General features: G+C 61.8%; 2 protein-coding genes and 1 non-coding gene across 3 annotated transcripts in view; all 3 read right to left on the bottom strand.

Moving 5' to 3' along the window:
* Positions 1-26,924, bottom strand: part of TMED3 (transmembrane p24 trafficking protein 3) — a 230,681-nt gene that overhangs the window by 198,349 nt on the left and 5,408 nt on the right. The gene's annotated exons all lie outside the window — the stretch shown is intronic.
* The window catches only part of TBC1D2B (TBC1 domain family member 2B), a 32,403-nt gene continuing 5,578 nt past the window's right edge, over positions 100-26,924 (bottom strand). The window contains 12 exon segments of the mRNA XM_059678350.1: positions 100-2,094; positions 2,497-2,618; positions 4,389-4,574; positions 5,369-5,486; positions 6,759-7,253; positions 8,164-8,357; positions 10,443-10,553; positions 11,275-11,673; positions 13,462-13,709; positions 15,335-15,495; positions 16,461-16,626; positions 20,327-20,480. Coding sequence (XP_059534333.1) covers positions 1,902-2,094; positions 2,497-2,618; positions 4,389-4,574; positions 5,369-5,486; positions 6,759-7,253; positions 8,164-8,357; positions 10,443-10,553; positions 11,275-11,673; positions 13,462-13,709; positions 15,335-15,495; positions 16,461-16,626; positions 20,327-20,480 — 2,547 coding nt within the window. The 3' untranslated portion in view covers positions 100-1,901.
* LOC132223168 (U7 small nuclear RNA) lies at positions 12,442-12,504 on the bottom strand. The gene has a single exon (XR_009450407.1). It is a non-coding gene; the product is annotated as a U7 small nuclear RNA (small nuclear RNA).

The following is a 26,924-nucleotide window of genomic DNA, read 5'->3' as shown; positions in this document are numbered from 1 at the left end:
CTCCAAAGAGCGAGCTCAGGGCAGGGACCCCGAAACACCCCCTGCAGGACCCCACGGCCCCGCCCCTCCCCGCCCCACACAAGGGACCGTCACTGGATGTCATGTCAGAATGTTACACAAATTAGTTTATTTTTCCCTTTAATATGACAACCCATGCAAAGATGGACGTGACGGTGACCATGGCGGCGGCAGGGACACCAAAGGCCAGCCCTCCCCTCCCCCGCACACCCAGGGGCCCCGCACGCCCGGGGCGGGGAATTGTGCAACAAGACAAACATTTTGTCACAAGAACATGGACGGCCACGTGCCCAGGGCACTTCCTATGTCGATACCAGGCAGGTGGAACCAGAACCGGCCCGCCGACCCCGGTCTTGGCGGCCGCCGGGCAGCTGGACAGCACCTGGGGGTGAAGGTCGCGAGGGTCAGGGCTGGAGGTCAGAGGCGGCCCCGCGGCTCGGGGTCCCACACCCTCGGGGGCGGCGTCGTGGACAAGTGAACTCGGTTTGTATACAAAATAGATGTGCGCGATCTGGAAACCTCGGTAAAAACAGGCTATAAAAATAGAGACTGTAGTGAAACGTACAAAAGTATGGACAGGCTCCACCCCCGGGAGCACAGCGGGCGTCCCCGCGGCTGATGGGGGGCCGCCCAGCCCGGGGCCCGGCAGCCGGAGGGGGAAGCGTTGGCTCAAACAGCGGGCCGGACCCCGGAATCCTGGGGTCACGAGTCCGTGCCGCGGGGTCCCCGGTCTGGGGTCAGGGCCGCCCCCCCTCCCCCGGGGAGACCCTCCTGGGAGCTCCGGCCCTTCCCACCGCGTGGCGCCCCCGCCCCTGCCGGCCCCTGAGCGCGGAGGTCCCGCCCCACGCGGCCCCGGATCCGGCTCAGGTCCTTCCCAAATGGACCGAAGGAGCCGATTCCCAGGGAGCCAGGCCCAGGCCTGGGGGGGTGGGGGGCACTCAGGGAGCAGGGAGCCACCCCCCCAGGCCCCTCATCGCAGGGCAGCTCCCGGGAAAGCCGGGCCTCGAACCCCTGCTCCCGGCGGCGCGGACGATGGAAAACGCACGTCCGACCCCAAAGGGAGGCGATGGCGTTGGGTGAAGGGAGACCAGCTCCCTCCGCGCAGGGAGGGCCCGGCCCCGATGGCGGCGGGGCGGGGGGGGGGCGGGGGGGGGGCGGGGGGGGGTGACCCTCCCACACGCACCCCCAACCAGAGCGAAGGCGCCTTCAAACCGCACCAGCCGCCCTGGTCAGAGTGCGCGGCTCCGGGGCGTGAACCGCCGGGAAACGGGTCGCCATGGCCGCGCTCCCCTCCGTCTGCTCAGCGCGCGGAGCACGGAGACCCGGCCGCCTTCCCCGTGCAAACGCCTCCCCGGGGCTCGGGGTGCCCAGGCCTCGCTCAGGGGCCGCGCCCTGCGCCCTCTGACCGAGGCTGTGGGGTGGCCTGCCCTGCAGGACGGGGGCCAGTCCCCCCGGAATCCCGCACGGAGCGTCCTCAGGACTCGGGGCGCCTGCGGACACCGGGGAGGAACTGGGGTGCGTGGGGTGATGCAGGGGGCCCCCCAGGCCGTGGGAGCCACCGCAGGCTGTGAGGTCCCTACAGGCCGCTTCTCAACCTCAGGCCACGGAGGTGGCCACGCTCCAGCGGGGGGGTGGGGGGGGTGTCTGTGAGCCACGCGCCCCGCACGGGAGGCGCCCCCCCCCGGCGTTCTTGGGGCGCAGACCCCACACAATGACCGCACTGTAAACAGGCCCCTGAGAGGAGCAGACGGACCGGTAGGCCCGGCCGTGCACCCGTCGGTCGGTCGGGCCCGGGGCCGGCATGCGTGGGGCCGAGCGCGTGGCGGGAAGAGGCTGTAAACAGGGGCGCCCGGCGCGGGCCGCGGGCAGGGGCGCGGGCGCGCTCAGGTGTCCTCCTCGTCGCTGACCAGCGCGCCCTTGTCGGGGCTGGCGTCCCGCTCGCGGAGGAAGTCCTCGCGGATGGCCTCCAGCTCCGTCAGCTCCAGCCGCACCTTCTCCAGGTGGAAGGCCCGCCGGTTGCGGATCTGGCGCAGGGGGAACGGGTTCAGGTCCCCGAAGGCGATGCCGATGAGCTTCCTGGGGGGACACAGGCTGGGCGTCGGCGGGAGGCCCGGCGCTGGGCCACCCGGAGGCGGGGCCCCTGGGCGGGGGCCGCAGGGCTGTGACGCCTGCTCTGCGCCCCGACCTGTCCCCGCATGCTGTTCCAAGTCTCTGTTCCAGCTCCTGGGCTGCCCCTCCCCAGCCCAGCTCCCCCGTCGCCCCCAAAGTTCTGCAAAAACCAGGCTGCCCCTCTGTCCCCTCGATGCCTGGCAAGGACCCGCCCATCCTGCACACTCAGCCCAGGCCCGTCACCCCGCCCCCGCTGTGGAGGCCGAGCGGGTGTGTGGGACGGAGGGGGTGGATACGGCATCTTTCCCGGCAGCTCCTGGGGGCCTGCGCCCCGGACGGGGAGGGGCGGGCAGGGTCCCGGGGACTCACCGGGCGTCGAGGATCGTGCGGGTGAAGTAGCGCAGGTACTTGAAGATGGACATGGAGTCTTGCAGTTTCAGGATCTCCTCCTCCTTGTATTTGAAAAGCGCGAGGGCGAAACGGAAGATGACCTGCGGGAGGGGCGGGGTCTGTACCCAGAGCAGCGCGGGGCTCAGGGGGGGACAGGCTTCTGGGGGTGCAGGCTGCGGGGGGGCAGGTTTGGGGGGGTGCAGGCTCCTGGGGGGACAGGCTCTGGGAAGATAGGCTCCTGGGCCTGGGGCAGCCACCCACTGGGTGGTGTTCCCACCGGGAGGGGGGGCCCCTTTTTTTTCTTTTTTAAAATTCTCATTGGGCCGAAACCGGTTTGGCTCAGTGGATAGAGCGTCGGCCTGCGGACTGAAAGGTCCCAGGTTCGATTCCGGTCAAGGGCATGTACCTGGGTTGCAGGCACATCCCCAGTAGGAGATGTGCAGGAGGCAGCTGATCGATGTTTCTTTCTCATCGATGTTTCTAACTCTCTATCTCTCTCCCTCTCTCTCTGTAAAAAATCAATAAAATATATTAAAAAAAAAATTCTCATTGGAGGCCTGGCCGGTGTGGCTCAGTGGGTAGAGCGTCGGCCTGTGGATGAAGGGTCCCGGGTTCGATTCCGGTCAGGGCACAGGCCCGGGTTGCGGACTCATCCCCAGTGTGGGGCGTGTAGGAGGCAGCCGGTCCATGATTCTCTCATTGATATTTCTCTCTCTCTCCCTCTCTGAAGTCAATAAAAAACATTTAAAAAAAGAGAGAGACTGGGAGTTGGGGGCGGAGCCCTCCTCCCCACCACACACCCTACTCCTCCGCCCGCCTCTCGCCCGCACTCCTTCGGTCACAGGCCTCTCCACCGCGTCCTCTCAGCTGTACCATCTGAGCGTTTGTATGGCGGGCTCACCTAGAACCCGACTTTTCACACACATTCGACAGCCCGGCCGGGAGCCTGTGGGCATGAGGCTCTGAAGTTGACCCCGCGTTGGCCCCTGACCCTCCGCGGAGCGACCTCTGGGCTCTACCTTCCCATCCACACAATGGGGGCATCGCCGCGCGGGACAGAGGGCGGGCCCAGCCTCGGGAGCATCAAGGCCCTGCAGGTCTGAGTGTCCACGTTCCTGACGAACCAGCAAATGACTGCCGAGTCCTGCAACCCCAGGCCGCCTCCAGGGGCACGCCAGCCGCCGGATGGCTCTAGCCCGGGTGAGCCGGCCCCTGTGCTGCGCCCACTGCCCACACGCCCCGCGGGCACCCCGCCCACTGCCCACACGCCCCGCGGGCACCCCGCCCCACTGCGCACACGCCCCGCGGACACCCCGCCCCACTGCGCACACGCCCCGCGGACACCCCGCCCCACTGCCCACACGCCCCGCGGACACCCCGCCCCACTGCGCACACGCCCCGCGGACACCCCGCTCCACTACCCACACGCCCCGCAGACACCCCGCCCACTGCCCACACGACCCGCGGACACCCCGCCCACTGCCCACACGCCCCGCGGGCGCCCCGCCCACTGCCCATGCCCCGCGGGCACCCTGCCCCACTGCCCACACGCCCCGCGGGCACCCCGCCCACTGCCCACACGCCCCGCGGGCACCCCGCCCACTGCCCACACGCCCCGCGGGCACCCCGCCCACTGCCCATGCCCCGCGGGCACCCTGCCCCACTGCCCACACGCCCCGCGGGCACCCCGCCCACTGCCCACACGCCCCGCGGGCACCCCGCCCACTGCCCACACGCCCCGCGGGCACCCCGCCCACTGCCCACACGCCCCGCGGGCACCTGCCCCACAGCCCACACGCCCCGCGGGCACCCTGCCCACTGCCCACACGCCCCGCGGGCACCCCGCCCACTGCCCACGCCCGCAGCCCCACCTTGGGCCCCTCGTACAGGAAGGAGTCCCAGATCTTGAAGAGGACGTCGCTGACCACGCTGTCCACGAACACGACCAGGAACCAGTTGAAGGTGATGAGCGTGTAGTCCACCTTGTGCTGCTCCAGGTGCGCGTGCAGCCGCGGCAGCTTCTCGCTCATCAGGTCCCGGAACACCCGCTGGTCCACCTGAGGGTAGAGGCCGAGGGTGGGGGTGGGGGTGGGGGTTCCACCGTGCCGACCCTGCCCCGGAGCGCAGGGGCGGGGCCCCAGGCAGACGGCAGGTGCCATGCAGCACCCTCTCTGCAGGCCTGAGGCCACTCCCTGCCCAACAGGCCTGTGAACGCAGGACAGTCGGCGGCCCAACCTCGTGTGGATACGGGGGCCCTGCTCACGGGGCCACACACCCGACCCCCCAAGGAGCGTGCAGGCCTCAGCACGTCCACGCCCGAGATCCCTGCGCCGTGGGCGGGGCCGACGGCCCGGAGTCCTTCGCGGCCTCTGCTGCCCACACGGCGGGACACACACGGCCTGTCCCCGGAGACGCGCACCTCTGACGGGGGCCCTGGGCTAGCACGCCCCCCGGCCTGGCCGCAGGGCAGTCGGGGGCTTCCCACCCCCACCTCCTTCCTGTCCTGGGTCTGGGGTCCTCCCCGTGGTCCCTCCCAGGTGCCCCCTCGGAGCCTGTGGCACATGCACCCCGTCCCGGCCTCGGCCTCCGGGAAAAGCAGAGCGGGCACACGGGCTCCCAGCGGCCAGGACCCTGCTCGGCCCACCAGGCGGCCTGGCCGAGGGCACAGGGGGCTGAGCTGGGACACGAACAGTAGGCCTCCTGCCGGGCCAGGCGCTGAGGGAGCCCGGCCTCTACCCCGGGGCCTCCCCCACCCGGCCTGGCTCACCCCGGGGGCCCCCAATAAGGCCGCATGTGGGGCGCATGGCTGCTCCGCGCCCCGCGCTGCCGGGGACACAGCCTGTGGTCGCACCTGGGAGCCCAGGAGCGTCTTGGTGTAGTAATCTCGCGGCATGAACACCTCCACGATGGCGACCAGGCACCAGAAGGCGTCCTCCTGCTCCAGGTACAGCAGGGCCACGGCCACCAGCCTGCAGGCACCGGGGGGACAGGTGAGCGCCGACCGGCCCCCATCCCCGCTGTCCCCGCCGCCCCGGCCGAGTCTCATTCTCTGAGCAACAGCAAGGCGTTTCCTGAAGTTTCAGAGGCAAAAAGCTGCACTTCCTTCGTTTGTCACTGTGTTTTAATGTTTCTTTTAAAAAATGTTGTTTATTGCCCGGCCGGCGTGGCTCAGGGGTTGAGCATCGACCTAGGAACCAGGAGGTCAGGGTTCAATTCCCCGCCAGGGCACATGCCGGGTTGCGGGCTCCATCCCCAGTAAGGGGGGCGTGCAGGAAGCGGCTGATCAATGATTCTCTCATCATGGATGTTTCTGTCTCTCTCTCCCTCTCTCTTCTTCTCTCTAAAATCAATAAAAGTATATTTTAAAAAAATAAAATATTTTTATTGATTTTTTTGAGAGAGGAAGGGAAAAGTAAAGAGAAAGAAACATCAATGAGAGAGAGGAACATTGGTAGGTTGCCTCCTATATGTACCCGCAACCTGGGTACGTGCCCTGACCGGGAATCAAACCAGCGACCGATTGGTGCATAGGATGGCGCCCAACCAGCCAATAGAGAGGAAAAAAGAGGGAGCGAGAGAAACATCCATGATGAGAGAGAACCATGGATCGGCTGCCTCCTGCACGCCCCACACTGGGATCGAGCCTGCAACCCAGGCCTGTGCCCTGACCAGGAATCGAACCTGACACCCTTCAGTCTGCAGGCCGATGCTCTATCCACTGACCCACACCAGTTGGGAGATATATAGACACACACACACACACACACATATATATACATATTAGAGGCCCAGTGCATGAAATTCATGCATGGGGGCGGGGGGGGGTCCCTCAGCCCGGCCTGCACCCTCTCCAATCCAGGACCCCTCAGGGGATGTCCAACTGCCAGTTTAGGCCCAATCCCGGGGATTGGGCCTAAACCGGCAGTCGGACATCCCTCTCGCAGTCCAGGACCGCTGGCTCCTAACCGCTCACCTGCCTGCCTGCCTGATCGCCCCCTACCTGTCCCCCTGCCGGCCTGATCGCCCTGCTGGCCTGGCCGCCCCCTAACCGCCTCTGCCTCGGCCCCCACCACCTTGGCTTTGTCCGGAAGGACGTCCGGAAGACATCCGGTCTAATTACCATATTACCCTGTTATTAGTCTAGATCTTAATTGGCTCTTTTTGGCCGAGCAGGAGGGCGCTGGGGCAGGGCCTGAGGCCGGCAGACAGTCCTGCGTGCGGACGCACCGGGGCGCACCCACCTGTTCAGGCCCTGGCAGTAGCCGATGTCCGGGTTGCGCCAGGAGAAGGCGAGCAGCACGTGGCGCAGCTGCTGGATGCCCTCGGAGGCGGGGCCGGCGTAGTGCCTGTTGTTGGGCAGCGTGCGCAGCAGGTCCAGCTCGATCTGCTGGGAGGCGGGGTTCTGCTTCTCCAGCGCCGCCCGCAGCAGGGCCGCGAAGTAGCCGGGCGCCGCGGCCTCGCGGAGCTTGCGCGTGTGCAGGTCCACGCACCAGCGCCACACCTTGGACCGGTGCTCGTGCGGGATGCCCGCCCGGATCAGGCTCTTCAGCTCCGGCGAGCGCGCCATCTCCCGCGTCATCGTGCCCGCCAGGTAGTTCTCCCACTTGACCCCCGTGGACACCTCCTGGTTCTCGGCCAGGGACAGGCTCCTCAGGTCCAGCGCCCGGACCTTGGCCACCAGCCTCTCCTCCTCGTCGTCCTCGGGGACCGTCCTGAACCCGTAGATGTCGTACTCGCTGCGGAGGGAGCACGAGGCGACAGTGAGCGGCGTGGTCTCGGCAAAGAGGCCGGACAGGGCCCGGCCGGTGTGGCTCAGCGGATAGAGCATCAGCCTGTGGACCGAAGGGTCCTGGGTTCGATTCCCATCAAGGGTATGGACCTATGTTACAGGCTCCTCCCTGCCCGGGACCTCGTCTGGGCGCGTGCAGGAGGCAACCCATCGATGTGTCTCTCTGCCTCTCCCTCTCTTTTACTTTCTCTAAAAATCAATGGAACCCTAACCAGTTTTGCTCAGTGGATAGAGCGTTGGCCTGTGGACTGAGGGGTCTCAGGTTCAATCCCGGTCAAGGGCATGTACCTTGGTTGCGGGCACATCCCCAGTGGGGGGCATGCAGGAGGCGGCTGATCGATGTTTCTCTCTCATCGATGTTTCTAACTCTCTATCCCTCTCCCTTCCTCTCTGTAAAAAATCAATAAAATATATTTTTAGAAAATAAATAAATAAAAATCAATGGAAAGATATTCTCGGAAGAGGATATCTTTAAAAAGGCTTCCCTTCCCTGGTCCGAAAAGGGAAGCTGGACGTGAGCACAGGTGCGCCTGGCCCTCGGAGACAAAACCAGGCATTCCCACCGAGCGAGGAGCCAACCTCTCCGGCTCTGCAGGCGCGTGACCGCGTGCGAGGGCGGCCGCAGGGCACCCACGGAGGCCCTCACGCTCTGTGCGGAGCGTGTAAGCTCACACCAGCGCCTGGGACAGGCGAGCGGGCAGAGCTCAGGCCACGCCTCCCCCGAGGATCGATGAGGCTGCGGACGCTCTGCGGTCAGGACGGGCTCGGCTCGCGCAGCCGATGAGGCAGGGTCCCGGGAGCCCGTGAATCCGCTGCCCCCCCCCCCCCGGCCGCCCCCCAGCCGCGGGTCCCCTGACCTGACGAGACGCGGCTTCACCAGCGCCTGCTCGGGCTGCTCCGGGCCCTCGACCTGCAGCGCGTCGGCCAGCAGCTGGGCGATGACCTCGCGGGCGGGCCCCCGCTCCTCGGCGCACACGGGCGCCTGCATCTCTTGCAGGAGGATCAGGTACTTGCTCTCCACCTGGCACAGCTTGGCCTCCAGGCTGGCGTACTGCGGGGGAGAGGGCGGTGACCCCGCGGAAGGGACGGGGGACGGAGAGCGGGCTTGGGCCCCGCGGCGACCGGGAATGCCAGGCCCCGGGAGGTGAGCCGGAGACGCCGGGCCCCGCGGCGACCGGGAATGCCAGGCCCGGGGAGGTGAGCCGGAGACGCCGGGCCCGCGGCGACCGGGAATGCCAGGCCCCGGGAGGTGAGCCGGAGACGCCGGGCCCGCGGCGACCGGGAATGCCAGGCCCCGGGAGGTGAGCCGGAGACGCCGGGCCCCGCGGCGACCGGGAATGCCAGGCCCCGGGAGGTGAGCCGCAGACGCCGGGCCCGCGGCGACCGGGAATGCCAGGCCCCGGGAGGTGAGCCGCAGACGCCGGGCCCCGCGGCGACCGGGAATGCCAGGCCCCGGGAGGTGAGCCGGAGACGCCGGGCCCGCGGCGACCGGGAATGCCAGGCCCCGGGAGGTGAGCCGGAGACGCCGGGCCCGCGGCGACCGGGAATGCCAGGCCCCGGGAGGTGAGCCGGAGACGCCGGGCCCCGCGGCGACCGGGAATGCCAGGCCCCGGGAGGTGAGCCGGAGACGCCGGGCCCCGCGGCGACCGGGAATGCCAGGCCCCGGGAGGTGAGCCGGAGACGCCGGGCCCCGCGGCGACCGGGAATGCCAGGCCCCGGGAGGTGAGCCGGAGACGCCGGGCCCGCGGCGACCGGGAATGCCAGGCCCCGGGAGGTGAGCCGGAGACGCCGGGCCCGCGGCGACCGGGAATGCCAGGCCCCGGGAGGTGAGCTGGAGACGCCGGGCACCTGTCCTGGGCGCCTGGCCGGCCACGGGCTCCCTGCCCCCCGGGGCTGGCACGGGAGACGTCTGGATGCCACACAGTGTCGGGGCCGGACAGGCGCGAGCGGCGCGGGGAACCAGGCCACAGGCCGTGGCGGAGGCCACGCCGGGTGCCAGTTGGCACAAGGGCCACGCACGGCCTTCCCACGTGCCATCGACACATTCTGAGGACAACGACCCAGGACCGGCTCCCAACGGCCACCTTGTCAGGGAATCAAATACACCCCCGGCCCGGCCAGCGTGGCTCAGTGGCTGGGTCACGGGTTCGATTCCTGATTCCCGGTCGGGGCACAGGCCCGGGTTGTGGGCTCGATCCCCAGTGTAGGGTGTGCAGGAGGCAGCCAATCCATGATTCTCTCATCATTGATGTTTTTCTCTCTCTCCCTCTACCTTCTTCTCTGAAACCAATAAAAATGTATTTTAAAAAAATGCAAATGGCCCTGCCCAGGCCGGTGGCTCAGTGGTTAGAGCGGCAGACCCAGCAGCGAGGGGTTGTGGACCAGATTCCCGAGGGCACGTACCTGGTCGCAGGTCCCTTCCCTGGCCCCGGCCGGGGCCTGTGTGGGAGGCAACCCGTCGATGTATCTCTCTCACATCGATGGTTCTCTCCCCCCCCCCCCCCCTCTCTCTCTCTCTTTCTTTCTCCCTCCTCCCCTTTCCCTGGACTACCAGGAAGTGAGCCGGAGACACTAAAAAAAAATATCCCTTCCCCTCACTCTCTCTAAAGCAAAGGGGAAAACATCCTCAGGTGAGGACTTAAAGGGAAAAAAAGCAAATAGCTTTAATTCTGGGCTCGGAATTGCAGTTACCTGGCCTGCAAGCTCTACTGCCTGCCTCACCCCAGCACAGCGACGCAGCACGCGGCGTCCGCACCCTGTGGGTTTTAACTACATTCTGGTGCCAGCGACCACGTCCCTCCAGCCTGCGCCCTGAACTGGTTTCCCACCGAGTGCATTTCTTTCTTTCTTTTTAAATATATGTTTATTGATCTCAGAGAGGAAGGGAGCGGGAGAGAGAGAGACATCAATGAGAGAGAATCATAGATCGGCCGCCTCCTGCATGCCCCCTACGGGGGATCGAGCCCACAACCCGGGCCTGTGCCCTTGGCCAGAATCAAACCCGGGATCCTTCAGTCCGCAAGCCAATGCTCTACCCACTTAGCCACACCGGCCAGGGCCAAACGAGTCCATTTCCAAATGGCTTCCAAGCTGCACCCCCCACCAGGTGAGGGGAGCACCCTCACCCCGAGCCCACCTTGGCCATCAGGTCCCTCTCCCTCCTCTCCGCATTTCTCCGCAGCGCCGAGAGCTCCAAGATTTCCTTATTGAGGAATTTGTTCTGGGTCTTGTACCCCTGCAGATTGTCCTGTTCGAAAAGGAAAAGCAAAAAAACAAAAAACACATCAATTCACGTTGGTTGAATGCGGACTAATTGTTCCATGCCATGAATATAGTTTTCAAATGTTATTTTTTCAAAGTATATTTGTATTGATGTCAGAGAGGAAGGGAGAGAGAGAGAGAAACATCCATGATGAGAGAGAAATCATGGATCGGCTGCCTCCCGCACGCCCCCCACTGGGGATCGAGCCCACAACCCGGGCCTGTGCCCTGACTGGGAAATGCACCATGACCTCCGGGTTCGTAGGTCGACGCTCAGCCCCTGAGCCCCGCCGGCCGGGCTGTCCCGTTACTGTTTTGCTGCCTCACCCGACAGCCCTGCCATGTCAGAGCGAGTCCTGAGGAACTGAAAGCTGATGACCAGGCATTTTGGGGTTAATCTCGCCTCCCCGCTCTCTGGGGCAGCGCAGGCAGGCAGGGCCCAGTGCGCTGAGGAAGGAGACGGGGAGACGGGGAAGGAATTTATGTCACATTTATGTCACGGTGGTGACTGTCCTGAACCGGCCGCAGAGGGGCCTCCGTAGGTGCCCTGGGAGGGTGGCGCCCGCAGGGTGCATAAGCCAGGCCCCTCGGCCTGGAAGCCGGCAGGGGAGGGAGCCGAAAGGGCCGGAGCAACGGCAGCCTCGCTGAGCCAGGCGCCTCGAGGGACGTCGCCGCACAGAGACCGGAAGGGGCTGGGGGCTCCTCACCTTCAGCCTGTCCAGCTCCTGCTGGTCCCTGCTGGCCGGGCCGGCGGCGGCGGGGGAGCCGGGCGCCGGGGTGGGGGAGGCGGCGCGGCCCTCGCTCTCGCTGAGCTGCCGCGACAGCTTGATGATGACCTCGTCCTTGGCCTGGATGGTCTCCATGAGCATGCCCAGCTGCTCGCTGAGCTCGCCCACCTTGGCCTTCAGCGTGCGCACCTCCTGCTGCAGGCTCTCCTTCTCCAGCCCCAGCCGGTCCAGCTGGTGGGTCAGGCCCAGGATCTGGTCGTCCTTCTGGTGCAGCAGCGCCAGCGTGTCCTGGGGGGCCCCGTCGCACAGCCGGCTGCTGGCGAAGTACTTGTCGTACTGCGAGGAGCGCACCGTCTGCTGCAGCAGCCGCACCAGCTCCTGCAGCCACGGGGGGGGGGGGCAGACACGTGACACGTCCACGCGGAGCCACACGGGAAGGTGGGGAAACGTGGGACCCTGACTCGGGACATTTATTTTTTATCCTCACCCGAGGAAAATGATCGCCTGAGGGTACTTGTCCATTGATTTTTGTTTTTTATTATTTTTTACTGGAGGCCCGGTGCACAAAATTCATGGGGGGGGGGCCCTCAGTCCGGCCTGCACCCTCTCCCATCCAGGACCCCTCGGGGGATGTCCGACTGCCAGTTTAGGCCCCATAAACCGGCAGTCGGACATCCCTCTCGTAATCTGGGACCGCTGGTTCCTAACTGCTCTCCTGCCTGCCTGCCGCCCTGATCACCCCTAACTGCTCCCCTGCCGGCCTGATCACCCCCTAACTGCCCTCCCCTGCCGGCCTGATCACCCCTAACTGGCTCTGCCTTGGCCCTAGCCACCATAGCTTTGTCCGGAAGACATCCAGTCTAATTAGCATATTACCCTTTTATTAATACAGTTTTTTGCTGTAACCAGTTTGGCTCAGTGGATAGAGCGTCGGCCTGCGGACTGAAGGGTCCCAGTTCGATTCCGGTCAAAGGCATGTACCTTGGTTTCGGGCACATCCCCAGTAGGGGGTGTGCAGGAGTCAGCTGATCGATGTTTCTCTCTCATCGATGTTTCTAACTATCCCTCTCCCTTCCTCTCTGTAAAAAATCAATAAAAAAAAATATATATATATATATATATATATATTTTAATATAGTTTTTCTTTAGGGCCTTCCAGTAAAAGCCGGAAGACCTGCCGGACAAATTCAAAAAGAGCTGTAAGCACTTGCACTGATTTTGAGAGAGGGTAGAAGCGAGAGGGAGAGACAAAGAGAAACATCGATGTGAGAGAGACACATCGGTGGGTTGCCACCAGGGCCGGGGCCGGGGAGGAGCCTGCAACCGAGGTCCGTGCCCTTGACGGAATCGAACCCGGGACCCTTCCGTCTGCAGGCCGACACTCTATCCACTGAGCCACACCAGCCAGGGCCCTGGAAACATTTTAATACCGAACTTCCTCTTGAAGGATCTCAAAAATAAAGAGGAGATAAAACCGCCTCCATAAAGACAATCACAGGAAACAGGAAGCCGCGGCGCACACGCTGTGACCAGCGGCGGTTCCGGCGAGCACGCACGGCCGTGTGAGAGCCGCGAGTCCGACACTGAGTCACGCTGGCCGCTGGGCAATTAGGGTCATTATGGGCCTGATTAGAAGAAGGAAAGTGCTGTTGGATAGGATGCGGAAAGTCCTTTAAAAAAATACATGTGTGTATATACTTTTATTGGTTTCAGAGAGGAAGGGAGAGGGAGAGAGAGAGAAGCATCAGTGATAAGAGAGGATCATGGACCGGCTGTCTCCCGCACGCCCCGCACTGGGGATCGAGCCCGCAACCCGGGCCTGTGCCCTGACCGGGAATCGAACCCTGACCTCCTGGTTCCTAGGTCGACGCTAACCACTGAGCCCCACTGGCCAGGCAGGACTTTAAAGTCTTTTAACTGCTCAGGACTCTTCCATCCTGAGGGGCAGACACCCCCTCCCCTGAGCCTCCCGGGGTCTGCTCTCTCCCTGGAAACTCACGCGTGTCTGAACCGGGCCGGGCCCAGGGCTGCAGCCCCGCCAGCACTGACCGCGAAGGCCCGGCCTGGGACGTGGCCCCAGAGCCGGGAGGAGGAGGGGGAGGAGGGGGAGGGGGAGGGGAGGAGGGGGAGGGGGAGGAGGGGAGGAGGGGGAGGAGGGTAAGTTACCTTCTGGCTCGACAGTTCCTTGCGCAGACGCTCCAGCTCCTCCTGCTGGCTCTGCACCTGCTGCTGTGCGTCCGGGTCTGAGGTCCGGCTGGCGCCCCCCGCACCCCCTGGCGCCCCCGGCGTGCTCTCGGGGGCGGGGTCCCCGCTGCTGTGGCGGCTCTTGTACGACCCGATCATGTCCTTCAGGGGGCGCCTGCCTTTGTAGGGAACGCGGCCCAGATCGAAGAGGAAGCCGGAGCCGGTGCCTCCTGCAGGGACAGAGCGCGTGTGGAGGCTCCGGGAAACCGGGCAGCTTCCCGGCCTCTGTCACTGCCCCCCCCCCCCCCCCCCCCCGCAGCTGCCTCTGCCCGTCCGCACCACCCCCCCCCCCCCCCCCCGGTTGCCCCGAGTCCCGCGGAGCCCGGCCGGACGCTTCCTGACAAGGCCGCGCCCCGTGGCCTCGCGAAGGGATTGCACTCGGGCCGGATTGCTCAACCTCTGCCTGGAGGCGATGAAGAAACGGCCCCCACGGGGACACGCGACCAGGCGGCTCTTGGGAAAACCCAGATGAGTTTCCAAAATCTCTTTTCTGAAGCTCAGAGCCTCACCTCTGTGTTCATGTAACTGTTTCCCATCTCGGGCCCTTTGAGGACCAACGAGAACAGAGACACAGGGCCCCCAGCACCCTGGGGACACGGGTCCCCTCCCCCAGGGCACCCCATGAAGCCAGATAGCAGGTTCCCAGGGCAGGACTCAGGCATCCTAGGGACCCTTCGCTAACTTGCCCTTAGTCAAAGGTACATAAAACCTCCAAGTGCATGTAAATGTCGTAAACACACATCTTATCTTTTTATTTTTAAAAAAATATTTTTATTGATGTCAGAGAGGAAGGGAGAGGGAGGGAGAGAAACACCCGTGATGAGAGAGAACCATGGATCAGCTGCCTCCTGCACGCCCCGCACTGAGGATGGAGCCTGTAACCCGGGCACGTGCCCCGACCGGGAATCGAACCCGGGACCCTTCAGTCCGCAGGCCGACGCTCTGTCTACTGAGATTGGTATTTAAGGATACCGAGGGACCCAGATACATTTCAGTGCAGACGGAGTCACGTATGTATTTGAGATATAAAGGGAGACACGGGGTCAGCGCTATACAGATTTCATTCACATAAAGTTAGGAGACAGGCAACAGGAGCCTGTGCTGTGGGCGGGGCCTGTGGCCTCCTGGTCTGAAAGGCCGAGGGAGGCAGCCATCGAAGGGACACTGGGGAAATGAGATAATGTTCAAGAGTTGCTCTCACTGTCCTCAGGTATAACAATGAAGCTGTAATGAACATTTTTTTAGGAGCCGGGTCGGCATGGCTCAGTGGCTGAGCATCGACCTATGAACCAGGAGGTCAGGGTTTGATTCCCGGTCAAGGGCACAGGCCCGGGTTGCAGGCTCGATCCCAAGTGCAGGGTGTGCAGGAGGCAGCCAATCAGTGATTCTCCCATCACTGATGTTTCTCTCTCCCCCCTCCCTTCCTCTCTGAAATCAATAAAAATATTTTTTAAAAAATTAAAAAGATGCCCTAGCTGGTTTGCTCAATGGATAGAGCATTGGCCTGTGGACTGAAGGGTCCCGGGTTCGATTCTGGTCAAGGGCACAGGCCCGGGTTGCTGGCCCGATCCCCAGTGTGGGGCGTGCAGGAGGCAGCCGATCACTGATTCCCTCTCATCATGGATGTTTCTCTCTCTCTCTCCCTCTCCCTTCCTCTCTGAAATCAATAAAAATATTTTTTTAAAAATAAATAAGAAATAAAGAGAATGCAGGCTCCCTGCTTGGCAGGCTGCCCACCCTGTGGCCGGCAGGCGGCGGCGGAGAGCGAGGGACCGGGACGCGGAGCCCGCCGCACCTCTGCTTCCCTCCGGCGCCGGCCTCCGCCTCTCCTCCTGCGCGGCCGACTCCTCCAGGTCCTTGGGGCTGGGGTCCAGGAGCTCCCACTCCTCGTGGGTGTAGAACACGCTCTTCCGGCTGTCCTGGCCCCTCCCCGGGCGGAAGGAAGACATCGAGTTTCTACGGGGAAACGAAACGTGTGATTTAGAGAAAAGACACCGTCACGCACAACGTCACCTCACACGCCCGGGCTGGAGGCTCTGATACGATCAGACGCTCTGAGACGCAAGTCGTGCTGTCACCATGGAGACACCAGCCACAGGCAGGTGAGACGAAGGTGTCCACCCAAGACCCAGCCTTTCCCAGACGCGTCCTCCCACATGTGCACAAGGAGCGCGAGCAAGAATGATCATTTCGGCGCTATTCACATTAGCAGAAACGGTATGGCCCGGCCCGGCCAGTGTGGCTCAGTGGGTGAGTGTCGACCTATGAACCAGGAGGTCAGGGTTCCATTCCCGGTCAAGGGCACATGCCCGGGTTGCAGGCTCGATCCCCAGTGTGGGACGTGCAGGAGGCAGCCGATCCATGATCCTCTCTCCTCCTTGATGTTTCTCTCTCTCCCTCTCCCTTCCTCTCTTTTTTAAGTCAATTGGAAAAAAAAAGAATATGCCGAAACCGGTTTGGCTCAATGGACAGAGCGTCAGCCTGCGGACTGAGAGGTCCCAGGTTCGATTCCGGTCAAGGGCATGTACCTGGGTTGTGGGCACATCCCCAGTAGGAGATGTGCAGGAGGCAGCTGATCGATGATTCTCTCTCATCGATGTTTCTAACTCTCTATCTCTCTCCCTTCCTCTCTGTAAAAAATCAATAAAATATATATTAAAAAAAAAAAAGAATATTTATAAAAGACAAAAAAAAGCCCAGCACCCAGAAAGGTAAAAACCCACGACACTGGTCACCCAGGAGAAAAATGACCCGGCGTGCAAAGAGGAATGGAAATCCTATCCATCAGGAGAAAAAACAGTAGCTACAACCAGACCCCGAAATGACAGGTGACAACGTTCCTACGTGCAATCGTCACCTGTGTCGTCACACGTCACCGCTTTCGGGGTCCTGGGCGAACGGCCCCCCCTCTCGGGACTCACCTGAGCTCGGCGCCCCACTGCTTCAGAGAGAAGTTGATGGAGTTGGGGGGCCCCGGGGCCGGCTGGCTCGCGGCCTGCTCTCCCACCAGCTCTCCGGGGGCTGCGTCTATAGCAAGGACATTTCGGGCTTTTTCGGCGGAAGCGTTGGGGTGTGGGTACAGGAATTCTGGGAGAGAGGCAGACAGAGGTTGGCGACTCAGAGCTGCCCCCGGGACCTGACTCCCATGAAGCACAGGCTGATATTCTCCACAAACACCTGTGTATACACAGGGCGGCGAGGTTTTAACGGAGACGGCGCAAAAACATGTGGGTGGGTTCGGTGTTCTGCAACCGTTTTGGCCTGAAGTAGATCATCGTGCCCTGGCTGGTGTGGCTCAATGGGCAGAGCACCCACCTGCGGACTGAAGGGTCCCGGGTTCGATTGCGGTCAAGGGCACGTACCTCGGCTGCAGGGTCGATCCCCGGCCCCGGTCGGGGTGCGTGCAGGAGGCAACCGATCCATGTGTCTCTCTCACATCGATGTTTCTCTCTGTCTCTCCCCCTCCCTCCCGCTCTCCATAAAAATCAACGGAAATATATCCTCAGGACCAGCTGGGCGGCTGCGCGTTGACCCAGGAACCAGGGGGTCAGGGTTCCACTCCCGGTCGGGGCACAGGCCCGGTTTGTGGGCTCCATCCCCAGTGGGGGGCGTGCAGGGGGCAGCCGATCCATGGTTCTCTCTCATCATTGACGTTTCTCTCTCTCCCTCTCCTTTCCTCTCTGAAATGAATAAGAACATATATATTTTTAAATGGCAAGCTAGTCACAGGGCGCACACTGAGTCCCTGGCGGCCGGACCCCCCTCCAAGCCATGGGCTCCAGGAGATGCCACCGGGCCTGCCTGAGAGAGAGGGCGGGTGCTACCCTCCTCGTACACCACAGTGCTTCCTCTTCTGTTTCTTATTTTTAATAAATATCTTTATTGATCTCAGAGAGGAAGGGAGAGGGAGAAACACCAATGATGAGAGGGAATCATGGATCAGCTGCCTCCTGCACGCCTGCTACTGGGGATCATGCTCACAACCCAGGCATGTGCCCTTGACTGGAATCGAACCCGGACCCTTCAGTCTGCAGGCCGATGCTCTATCCACTGAACCACACCGGCCTGGGCTCCATTGATTTTTAGGGAGAGAGGGAGAAACATGGATGTGAGGAAACACATTGACTGGTTTCCTTCTGCACACGCCCCAACCAGGGCCCAGGTCGGGGAAGAGCCTGCAACCAAGGTACATGCCCTTGACCGGAATCGAACCCGGGACCCTTCCATCCACAGGCCGACGCTCTACCCACTGAGCAACACCAGCCAGGCCATTGGCTGACTCTGGACTAGATGGAGCCCCAAACCCTGGTGGTGGGGAGGACGCTCCCACCAGCTGGGCTCCCGGCCAGGGCAGAGCACACCCCTCTCAGCGGAGCCAGGAAACAGCGCGAGGACCTGGGGGGCCGCGTGCAGCCCCCCTTCCTGTGTGGGCTGGCCGCAAGGCGAGGCGGCCCCTCCGCGGCTTGGAGTGTGAAGACAAAACCCCAAGGTTACGAGGAAACCCCAGCCTTGCAGCAAGGGCGCCCGCGGCGGACGGCTTCCTGGGGAAGTGGGGCTGGGCTGGGGCTGGGGGTGGGGGCGGGGAGCAGAGTAGGGCCAAGGCCGGGAAGGCGGTGGCCGCACAGGCCTGGTCTCAATGCAATTATCTGACGTGGAAAAGAAGCTGTTTCCCGGCTTTTGCAATATTGTTATTGTTGCCCGGTTTTCGGTCTTTTTTAAAAAAAAAATCTATTTTATGGATTTTTTACAGAGAGGAAAGGAGAGGGATAGAGAGTTAGAAACATCCATGAGAGAGAAACATCGATCAGCTGCCTCCTGCACGCCCCCTACTGGGGATGTGCCCGCAACCCAGGTCCGTGCCCTTGACTGGGATCGAACCCGGGACCTTTCCGTCTGCAGGCCGGCACTCTATCCACTGAGCCACACGGTCAGGGCTGGTTTTCCGACTTTGAGTGAAAGTGGAGCTGCCGGCATCCCCGTCCTCGTGTGATATCAGCGGTCACGGGACTAAATGCCTCAGGACACGGACGGGCTCGCAGACGTCCCAGAATCCCGAGTCTCCATCTCCCAGCGCCCGCACAGAGCTGCGCCTGAGGAGTTTGCTGTTACACCTGCTCTGTTCCCTTTTTTTAAAATAAATATCTTTATTGATTTCAGAGAGGAAGGGAGAGGGAGAGAAACATCGATGATGAGAGAGAATCATGGATCGGCTGCCTCCTGCACGCCCCACACTGGGGATGGAGCCCGCAACCCGGGCACGTTTCCTGACTGGGACTCGAACCCGGGACCTCCTGGTTCCTAGGTCGACGCTCAGCCCCTGAGCCACGCCGGCCAGGCGCAGTTTCATTATTTGTTCTTGATCTAAACCAGGGGTCCTCAAACTACGGCCCGCGGGCCACATGCAAATACAAATACTGTATTTGTTCCCGTTTTGTTTTTTTACTTCAAAATAAGATATGTGCAGTGTGCACAGTGAACTGGCCCCCTGTTGAAAAGGTTTGAGGACCCCTGAAAACGGTGGTGGCCGTCTGGTCATTTGTACACATGCACCGTCAGACACGCCGCTGCTCTGAGGATAAAATCCCAAACCCGGAGGTCAAGGCTCTCCCCCAACCACAGCCCGGCGCACCCCACTGCTCCCACCCCTGCCTCTCCTCCCCTGCAGCCGCCTGACTCCTGCTCCCCCTTCAGGGCTCAGCGTGGCTGCCGTCGCCTCAGAGAGGCCCCGACCACCCGCGGACGGGCTCACCCCCCCCCCCACCGGGCCTCTGCACCCCGCAGGGCCTCACACCATCTCACTCTGCCCACTGGAGACGCTGTGAGGGAGGGAGAGCCACTCACAGGGGCCTGCGCTGCTGAGCGGACGAGCAAAGGTCAGTGGCACAAACTCTAAACTCCCACGTGACAGGCCCCAGGCCAAGCGAAGGGAACCACACGTGGGCTCAGAAGTCTCCTGGGGCTCCCAGGCCACAGCGTTTCGGCTTAAAAGAGGGACTGGCCCGGCCGGCGTGGCTCCGTGGCTGAGCGTCGACCTCTGAACCAGGAGGTCACGGTTCGATTCCGGTCAAGGGCATGTTCCCGGGTTGCGGGCTCGATCCCCGGGATGGGGCGTGCAGGAGGCAGCCGATCCCTGATTCTCTCTCCTCATGGATGTTTCTCTCTCTCTCTCCCTCTCCCTTCCTCTCTGAAATCAATAAATAAATATATTTTAAAAAAACCACAAGTCGCCGAAACCGGTTTGGATCAGTGGATGGAGCGTTGGCCTGCGGACTGGGGGGTCCCGGGTTCGATTCCGGTCAAGGGCATGTGCCTTGGTTGCGGGCACATCCCCAGTGGGGAGTGTGCAGGAGGCGGCTGGTCGATGTTTCTCTCTCATCGATGTTTCTGGCTCTCTCTCTCTCTCCTTTCCTCTCTGTAAAAACTCAATAAAATATATTAAAAAAACAAAAAAAACCAAAAAAACCCCACAAGTCTTCTTAGGAAACATGCCGGGTCACAGGCGGGTCTTTGAGGAACCCCCCCCGCCCCCCCCATGTATACACACCCTGTGAGCTCAGCACCTCTGTCCAACCCACATGGCGTGGGCTCTGTGCCTCCAGGTGGGCGGAGGGCCAGGCCCTGACCTTGCCCAACCCCCAAGGTCATTCCAGGCCTGCATACGGCTCTGGGCGTGGCAGCCCAGGGAGTGTGGGGAGCCGCCGTGCACCAGGGCTCCTCGGGGCCTGGGACCTCTGCGCCCACTTTCCCCGCGAGGCTGGCGGGCGGGCCACACCAGGAAGTGACTCACCTGGGGTGCCTCTGGCCACCAGGCCCTGGGAGCGGTCCCCGGGGGTGGGGGAGGTCCTGCTGTCCCACTTGACCATGTCCAGGCCGTTGCAGTACTCCCAGCGCTTCTGCTGCAGCTCCTGCAGCCAGTAGGTCATGAGCTGGCGGTTGGGGGCCTGGGGAGAGAGGGGCAGGGTTACGGCCGCCCGGGGTGAGGCTCGGAGCCACGGTGTTTCATGGGGACAGACGCACATCTGGCCCTTTAAGGGCTGAGAACAGCTCAAAGACATGCCCATTTCAAGACCGACACCGGGAATACGCTTTAGCAATTAAAACAACAGCCCGGCCGGCGGGGCTCAGGGGCTGGGCGTCGACCTAGGAACCAGGAGGTCAGGGTTCGATTCCCGCCCAGGGCACAGGCCCAGGTCGTGGGCTCCATCCCCAGTGGGGGGCGTGCAGGAGGCAGCCGATCCATGAATCTCTCTCATCATGGATGTTTCTCTCTCTCCCTCTCCCTTCCTCTCTGAAATCCATAAAAAGTATATTTACATTAAAACAACAAAACCCCACCATGACCCACCCAGCACAGATGAATATTAAGTGCATGTGTGAGATAAGCCAGATCCCACACGCTACATATTGTATGATTCCATGGATGTGACATTTAAAAAAATTTTTTAACATATTTTTATTGATTTCAGAGAGAAAAGGATGGGTGCATGTGTATACATGCATAGACGTGTACACACACATGTATGCGAGTGCACACATACAGTGCATGTCTGCGCGCACACGTGAGGCCACATACATGCACGTGTGCGCATGTAGCTCTGTGCGTGCACATGCGTGTGTCTGGTCCGCCACCAGCTCCCTTGCCTGCTCCCACCCCCACCCCAGGGAGATGACCACCAGCGACTGTGCAGGCACCTGCCTCCCCACCCCACCCCCCACACGGGCTCCCCGCGTCTGTGCTCGGAAAAGGGGCGCCCCCCCATCGTGAGGTCCCATCCCTCACCGGCCTCGCCCGCTGTCTCCGGCGACGCAGGCCCCATGAAAAAAATCTGCTTTCACAAGAAAACCGCCTCCCTCTCCTCTCCACGCAGCCCGTCTCAGCAGGGAACGCCCAGCCCCCGTCCGTTAGCTCCGCTCCCTGCCTGGGGCAAAGACCCCCTTAAGGACCACAGGCCTCCCAGGTCCGACCCACTGTTCCCGAGACAGAAACCGGGCCCACAGGCGCCAGCCCCTCGAGGCCGCGGCCGGCGGGTTCCTTTCCTATAAAACAATCTAGAAACCGCTGCAAGCATCTGACTCCCACCCCAGCCGCTGGGGGCAGCCGGGAGGCGTGCACGTGGCCGGGGTGTGCTGCCCACGGGGAGGCGGGAAGCCCTGTTATCAGGAACCTGAACCCCAAACACAGACCGGCGGCAGGTGGGGGGGCGGGGGTGGCAGTGAGGGCAGGACCGAGAGCAGCAGGCGGCAAAACCCACAGAAACCCAGAGGCCTCTGAGTTTTCCACTGCATTTTTAATTTTTTTTTTAATTATCTTTTTATTGATTCCTGAGAGGAAGGGAAAGGGAGAGAGAAACATCCATGATGAGAGAGAAACATGGACTCGCTGCCTCCTGCACGCTCCCTACTGGGGATCGAGCCCACAACCCGGGCCTGTGCCCTGAGCGGAACGGAACCCGGGACCCTTCAGTCCGCAGGCCGACGCTCTAGCCACTGACCAAACTGGCTAGGGCTCTCTCTCATCATTGATGTTTCTATTTTTCCCCCTTCCTCTCTGAAATCAATACAGAAATATTTTAGCCCTGGCTGGTGTTGCTCAGTGGCTAGAGCGTCAGCCCTTGGAATCCGCCCCGACAGCTGCTGAGACCCATGGGGGGGCGGGGGGCAAGGGGGGCAGCTGCTCCCACAGGCCTTTGTCCCACACCCAGGAGCCCCCTCGGGCAGACAGGCCTGGCCACCTGTCTCGGCCTGTGGACCCCAGGCACTTCCTTCCCTCCGCGCCCAGCTCTCTCCTTGGAAAAGTCCCACCATCAAGTCCTCTGAGCCCGGCCCGTGTGGCCCAGTGGCTGGAGCACCAACCTATGACCTAGGAGGTCAGGGTTTGATTCCCGGTCGGGGCACAGGCCCAGGTTGTGGGCTCGATCCCCAGTGTGGGGTGTGCAGGAGGCGGCCAATCCGTGATTCTCTCTCATCATTGAGGTTTCTCTCTCTCTCTCTCTCTCTCCCACTTCCTCTCTCTCTAAAAATCAATAAAAACTTATTTTTTTAGAAAGTGAATAATACAGGAACCTACTGGAAGGTGCTGTGACGAGACTGAGTTATGTTGTGTGAGGCTGGCAGCACTGCCCACCCGCCCTCCGCGTGCTCACGGCGGCCAGGCCTCCGGGCGCAGTCGAGATCCAAAGCTCCCAGCTCCCCGGTCTCACGGCAGAGGGAGGAGGGCGCGGCGGGGACGAAACCCACCCGCTCAGCATGTCAGCAGGAATAGAAACATCCATGATGAGAGAGGAATCATGGACCGGCTGCCTCCTGCAGGCCCCCCGCTGGGGATCGAGCCCGCAACCCGGGTCTGTGCCCTGACTGGGAATCAAACTGTGATCTCCTGGTTCCGAGGTCGGCGCTCAACCACTGAGCCACACCGGCCAAGCCGTAAACCCTCTTCTTACCCCTGGCCACCAGGTCCTATGTTAGAACCCTCGGATGGCTCACGGGGCCAAGCCATCGTGCGTGGAGCTCTGGCCCACCCTGCCCCACATCCCGTGGGTCCAGAGCCTCGCCCTCACACAGCAGGCACACAGAACCAGCCCCTTGACCCCGGCTCCAACAGCACTAACACCCACCTGCAAACTCCTATTCGATCCTCAAGACCCAGTTCAAAAATCCCATCTGAGCCCTGGCAGGTGTGGCTCAGTGGATAGAGCATCGGCCTGCAGACAGACTGAAGGGTCCCGGGTTCGATTCCCAGTCCAGGGCACATGCCTGGATTGTGGGCCCGATCCCCAGTAGGGAGTGTGCAGGAGGCAGCCGATCAAAGATTCTCTCTCATCATGGATGCTTCTCTCTCTCTCCCTTCCATCTCTGAAATCAATAAAAAATATATATTTAAAAAATAAAACAAATCACCTTCATTTAAAAAAAAGAAAGAAAAATCCCATCTGAGAGCTCAAGAGGCCGCCGGGCGGAGCCGCCTGTCATCCCCGCAAATCCTCCAGGTGCTGACAGCAGCTCAGCCTCCACTTGGCGTGTGGACTCCGGCTCCTCCCGGGGGGTCAGGGGACGGGTCAGGGCTCCCGTGTTTACAAGCCCGACGCCCGATGGCCAGGAAGGAGTCCACGGCCCGACGGGGGGGGGGGGGGGGGGCCTGACCCTGGGGGAAGCAGGCGGCCCCCACCCGATGGCGGGAGGCCCGGGTCTTGGTCTGGGGGAGGCTCCCCGGACGCCCGAGCCGGGTCCAAGGCAATTCTCCCTGATGATCCAGAACGAGACTCAGATGAAACAAAACACAGAAACAGACCCACCCCAAACTGACAAGCAGCCCTGGGCTCCGAACTCTCTCTGGAGGGTTTCCACATCGTCAGGAGCCTGGAGACACCCTCCAGGGATCTGGCCCAGAACCAACGGGGGAAAAAAGAAAAAAGTGACTTTCCCCGGACGGTTCTGAAATCCCGTGTCAGCCCGGAGCCCACGGCCGAGACGGGAAAGAGGGAAGAACACGGGGTCGCCTGGGACGCGGCCGCACAGGCCTCCGTCCCTCCAGTGGACGGGACCGTTCTGTCTTTTCAAACCGCAGTCCGAACGTCAGCACACAGACAGGTCTCGTTAAAACAATCGCATGAATTCCAGTCGAAATCCGCCCGGCCAGCGTCGCTTTAGTGGCTGAACTTCCACCTATGAACCAGGAGGTCGGGGTTCGATTCCTGCGGGGAAGTGGGGGGCCTCGATCCCCAGTGGGAGGCTGCAGGAGGCAGCCGATCCGTGATTCTCTCTGATCATGGATGTTTCTCTCTCTCTCTCTCTCCCTTCCTCTCTGAAATCAATAAGAATGGATTAAAAATAAAATAAATCCTTTGAAAGGCTAAGCAAGACCCTACTGCACCCCACCATCATCTCCCGGAACAATCTCAGTCAGAGAAGAAGGGAGAGGGAGAGAGAGAGAGAGAGAAGCATCCATGACGAGAGAGAATCATGGACCGGCTGCCTCCTGCACACCCCACCCTGGGGATGGGGTCCCCCCTGGGAACCAAACCGTGACCTCCTGGTTCATAGGTCAACCAGACACTCAACCACTGAGCCACGCCGGCTGGACGTCAGCATTTTCCTTTAAAAAGCAAACATCTTGCCCTGGCCGGTGTGGCTCAGTGGATAGGGCGTCAGCCTGTGGACTGAAGGGTCCTGGGTTCAATTCTGGTCAAGGGCACAGGCCCGGGTTGTGGGCTCGATCTCCAGTGTAGGTTGGGCAGGAGGCAGCCGATCCATGATGCTCTCTCATCAAGGATGTGTGTCTGTCTGTCTGTCTGTCTCGCCCCCCACCCCTCCCCCCGCCTTTCCTCTCGGAAGCCAATCAAGAAATAAAACAGCCCTGACCGGTGTGGCTCAGTGGATAGAGCCTTGGCCTGCGGACTGAAGGGTCCCGGGTTCGATTCCGCTCAAGGGCATGGACCTTGGTTGCGGGCACATCCCCAGTGGGGGGCGTGCAGGAGGCGGCCGATCCATGGTTCTCTCTCATCATGGATGTTTCTCTCTCTCTCCCTCTCCCTTCCTCTCTGAAATCAATAGCAATATATGTTTTAAAAAATGAGAAAGAACCATCGACCAGCCACCTCCTGCACGCCCCACACTGGGGATCGAGCCCGCAACCTGGCCATGTGCCCTTGACCGGGAATCGAACCCTGACCTCCTAGGTCAGTGGTCGGCAAACCTCGGCTCACGAGCTACATGCGGCTCTTCGGCCCCTTGAGTGTGACTCTTCCACAAAATACCAAGCGCGGGCGCGCACGCACAGTGCGATTGAAACTTCGTGGCCCGTGCGCAGAAGTCGGTTTTCGGCCTGGGCGAGTGTATTTTGGAGAAGTGGCGTTAGAAGCAGTGGGGGTGTCGGTCGGTCGGTCAGTCGGTCAGTCGGGCCACGGGATATGCAGTGCGGGGCAGGTGCGCGCGATTCATGCAGGAGTTGAGTGAGCCAGTCAGGCAGCAGTCTCATGTGCAGTGGTTAGTGCTAGTCGTGTCCGCAATTCACGCGCGGGTGACAAAAGGTAGACGAAACAAGTCTACAAGACGAGTGTGGATGGGAGAGGTGGAAGGGGTCGACCTCAGCGAACGTACCTCCATCAGACTGAGGACGTTTTTAGCAAAGGCCGGCTGCGGAGGACCCTCATGAAGTGAATAACCATGTACCTACCTATAGAGTTTAAGTTTACAAAATTTGGCCCTAGCTGGTTTGGCTCAGTGGATAGAGCGTTGGCCTGCGGACTGAAGGGTCCCGGGTTCGATTCCGGCCAAGGGCACATGCCCGGGTTGTGGGCTTGATCCCCATGAGGGGGCGTGCAGGAGGCAGCCGATCAATGATTCTCTCTCATCACTGATGTTTCTATCTCTCTTTCCCTCTCCCTTCCTCTCTGAAATCAATAAAATATATTTTTTTTAAAAATTGGCTCTCGTCGTACTGTTGACATTTGGCTCTGCGGACGAATGAGTTTGCCGACCACTGGCCTGGTTCACAGGTCGACGCCCAATCACGGAGCCACGCCGGCCGGGCAACGCTGTCGTCCCTTAAATGGATGGGACCGTCCCCCCTGCTGGATCTGCAGCAAAGGCATAACTCTCATACCATAGCAGATGCCCAAGATAGCGGCTGCATGAACACAGGCGCCCCCCCCCCCCCAGCCCGCACAGCACGCACGCCCTCCCCACCAGGCCCCGGGCCAGAAGTGTTCGTCTACCACGTGCCAGGCGCTGCCCCGAGAAGCAGCGATGCCGTGGTGAACCCCGACACAGCTCTGCCCCCAGGGAGCCTGCGCGCGAGGGGGGCCACAGCGTCGGACGCTCGGACCCCAGGACGCGACCAGACCCAGTTCTGGGAGCAACCCCCCGGCTGAGCCCCTGGCAGCTGCGGGGTTCCCAGGGTGCTTGCTAAGCTGCTATGTACGGGGGGACCCTGAAACCTGCCACCTCTCCGAAGAGGCCATCTCGGCCTCGTGCCCCTCAGAGGGCCTCGTGCGTCCACGGGCCCAGCGTGCTCAGCTTGAGGATGAGAGGGTCCTGGGTTCGATTCCAGTTGCAGCTCGATTCCCAGCCCTGGTCGGGGCACACGCAGGAGGCAACCAGTCGATGTGTCTCTCTCACATCAATGTTTCTCTCTCTGTCTCTCCTCCTTTTCACGATCTCTGAAAGTCATGGAAAAATATCCTCAGGGGAGGATTAACCAAAAAGATAAAAATAAAAAATAAAAAAAAGGCCCTGGTCGGTTTGCTCAGTGGTTAGAGCGTCGGCCTGTGGACTGAAGGATCCGGGGTTCAATTCTAGTCAAGGGCACGTTCCTGGATTGCAGGCTGGATCCTGGGCCCTGGGGTGCATGTGAGAGGCAACCCATCAATGTGTCTCTCTCTCTCTCT

The sequence above is a fragment of the Myotis daubentonii genome, chromosome 21, assembly GCF_963259705.1.
Source record: "Myotis daubentonii chromosome 21, mMyoDau2.1, whole genome shotgun sequence".
NCBI lineage: Eukaryota > Metazoa > Chordata > Mammalia > Chiroptera > Vespertilionidae > Myotis > Myotis daubentonii.
The sequence above is the reverse complement of the archived record's forward strand: the minus strand, read 5'-3'. Positions and strand labels throughout refer to the sequence as shown.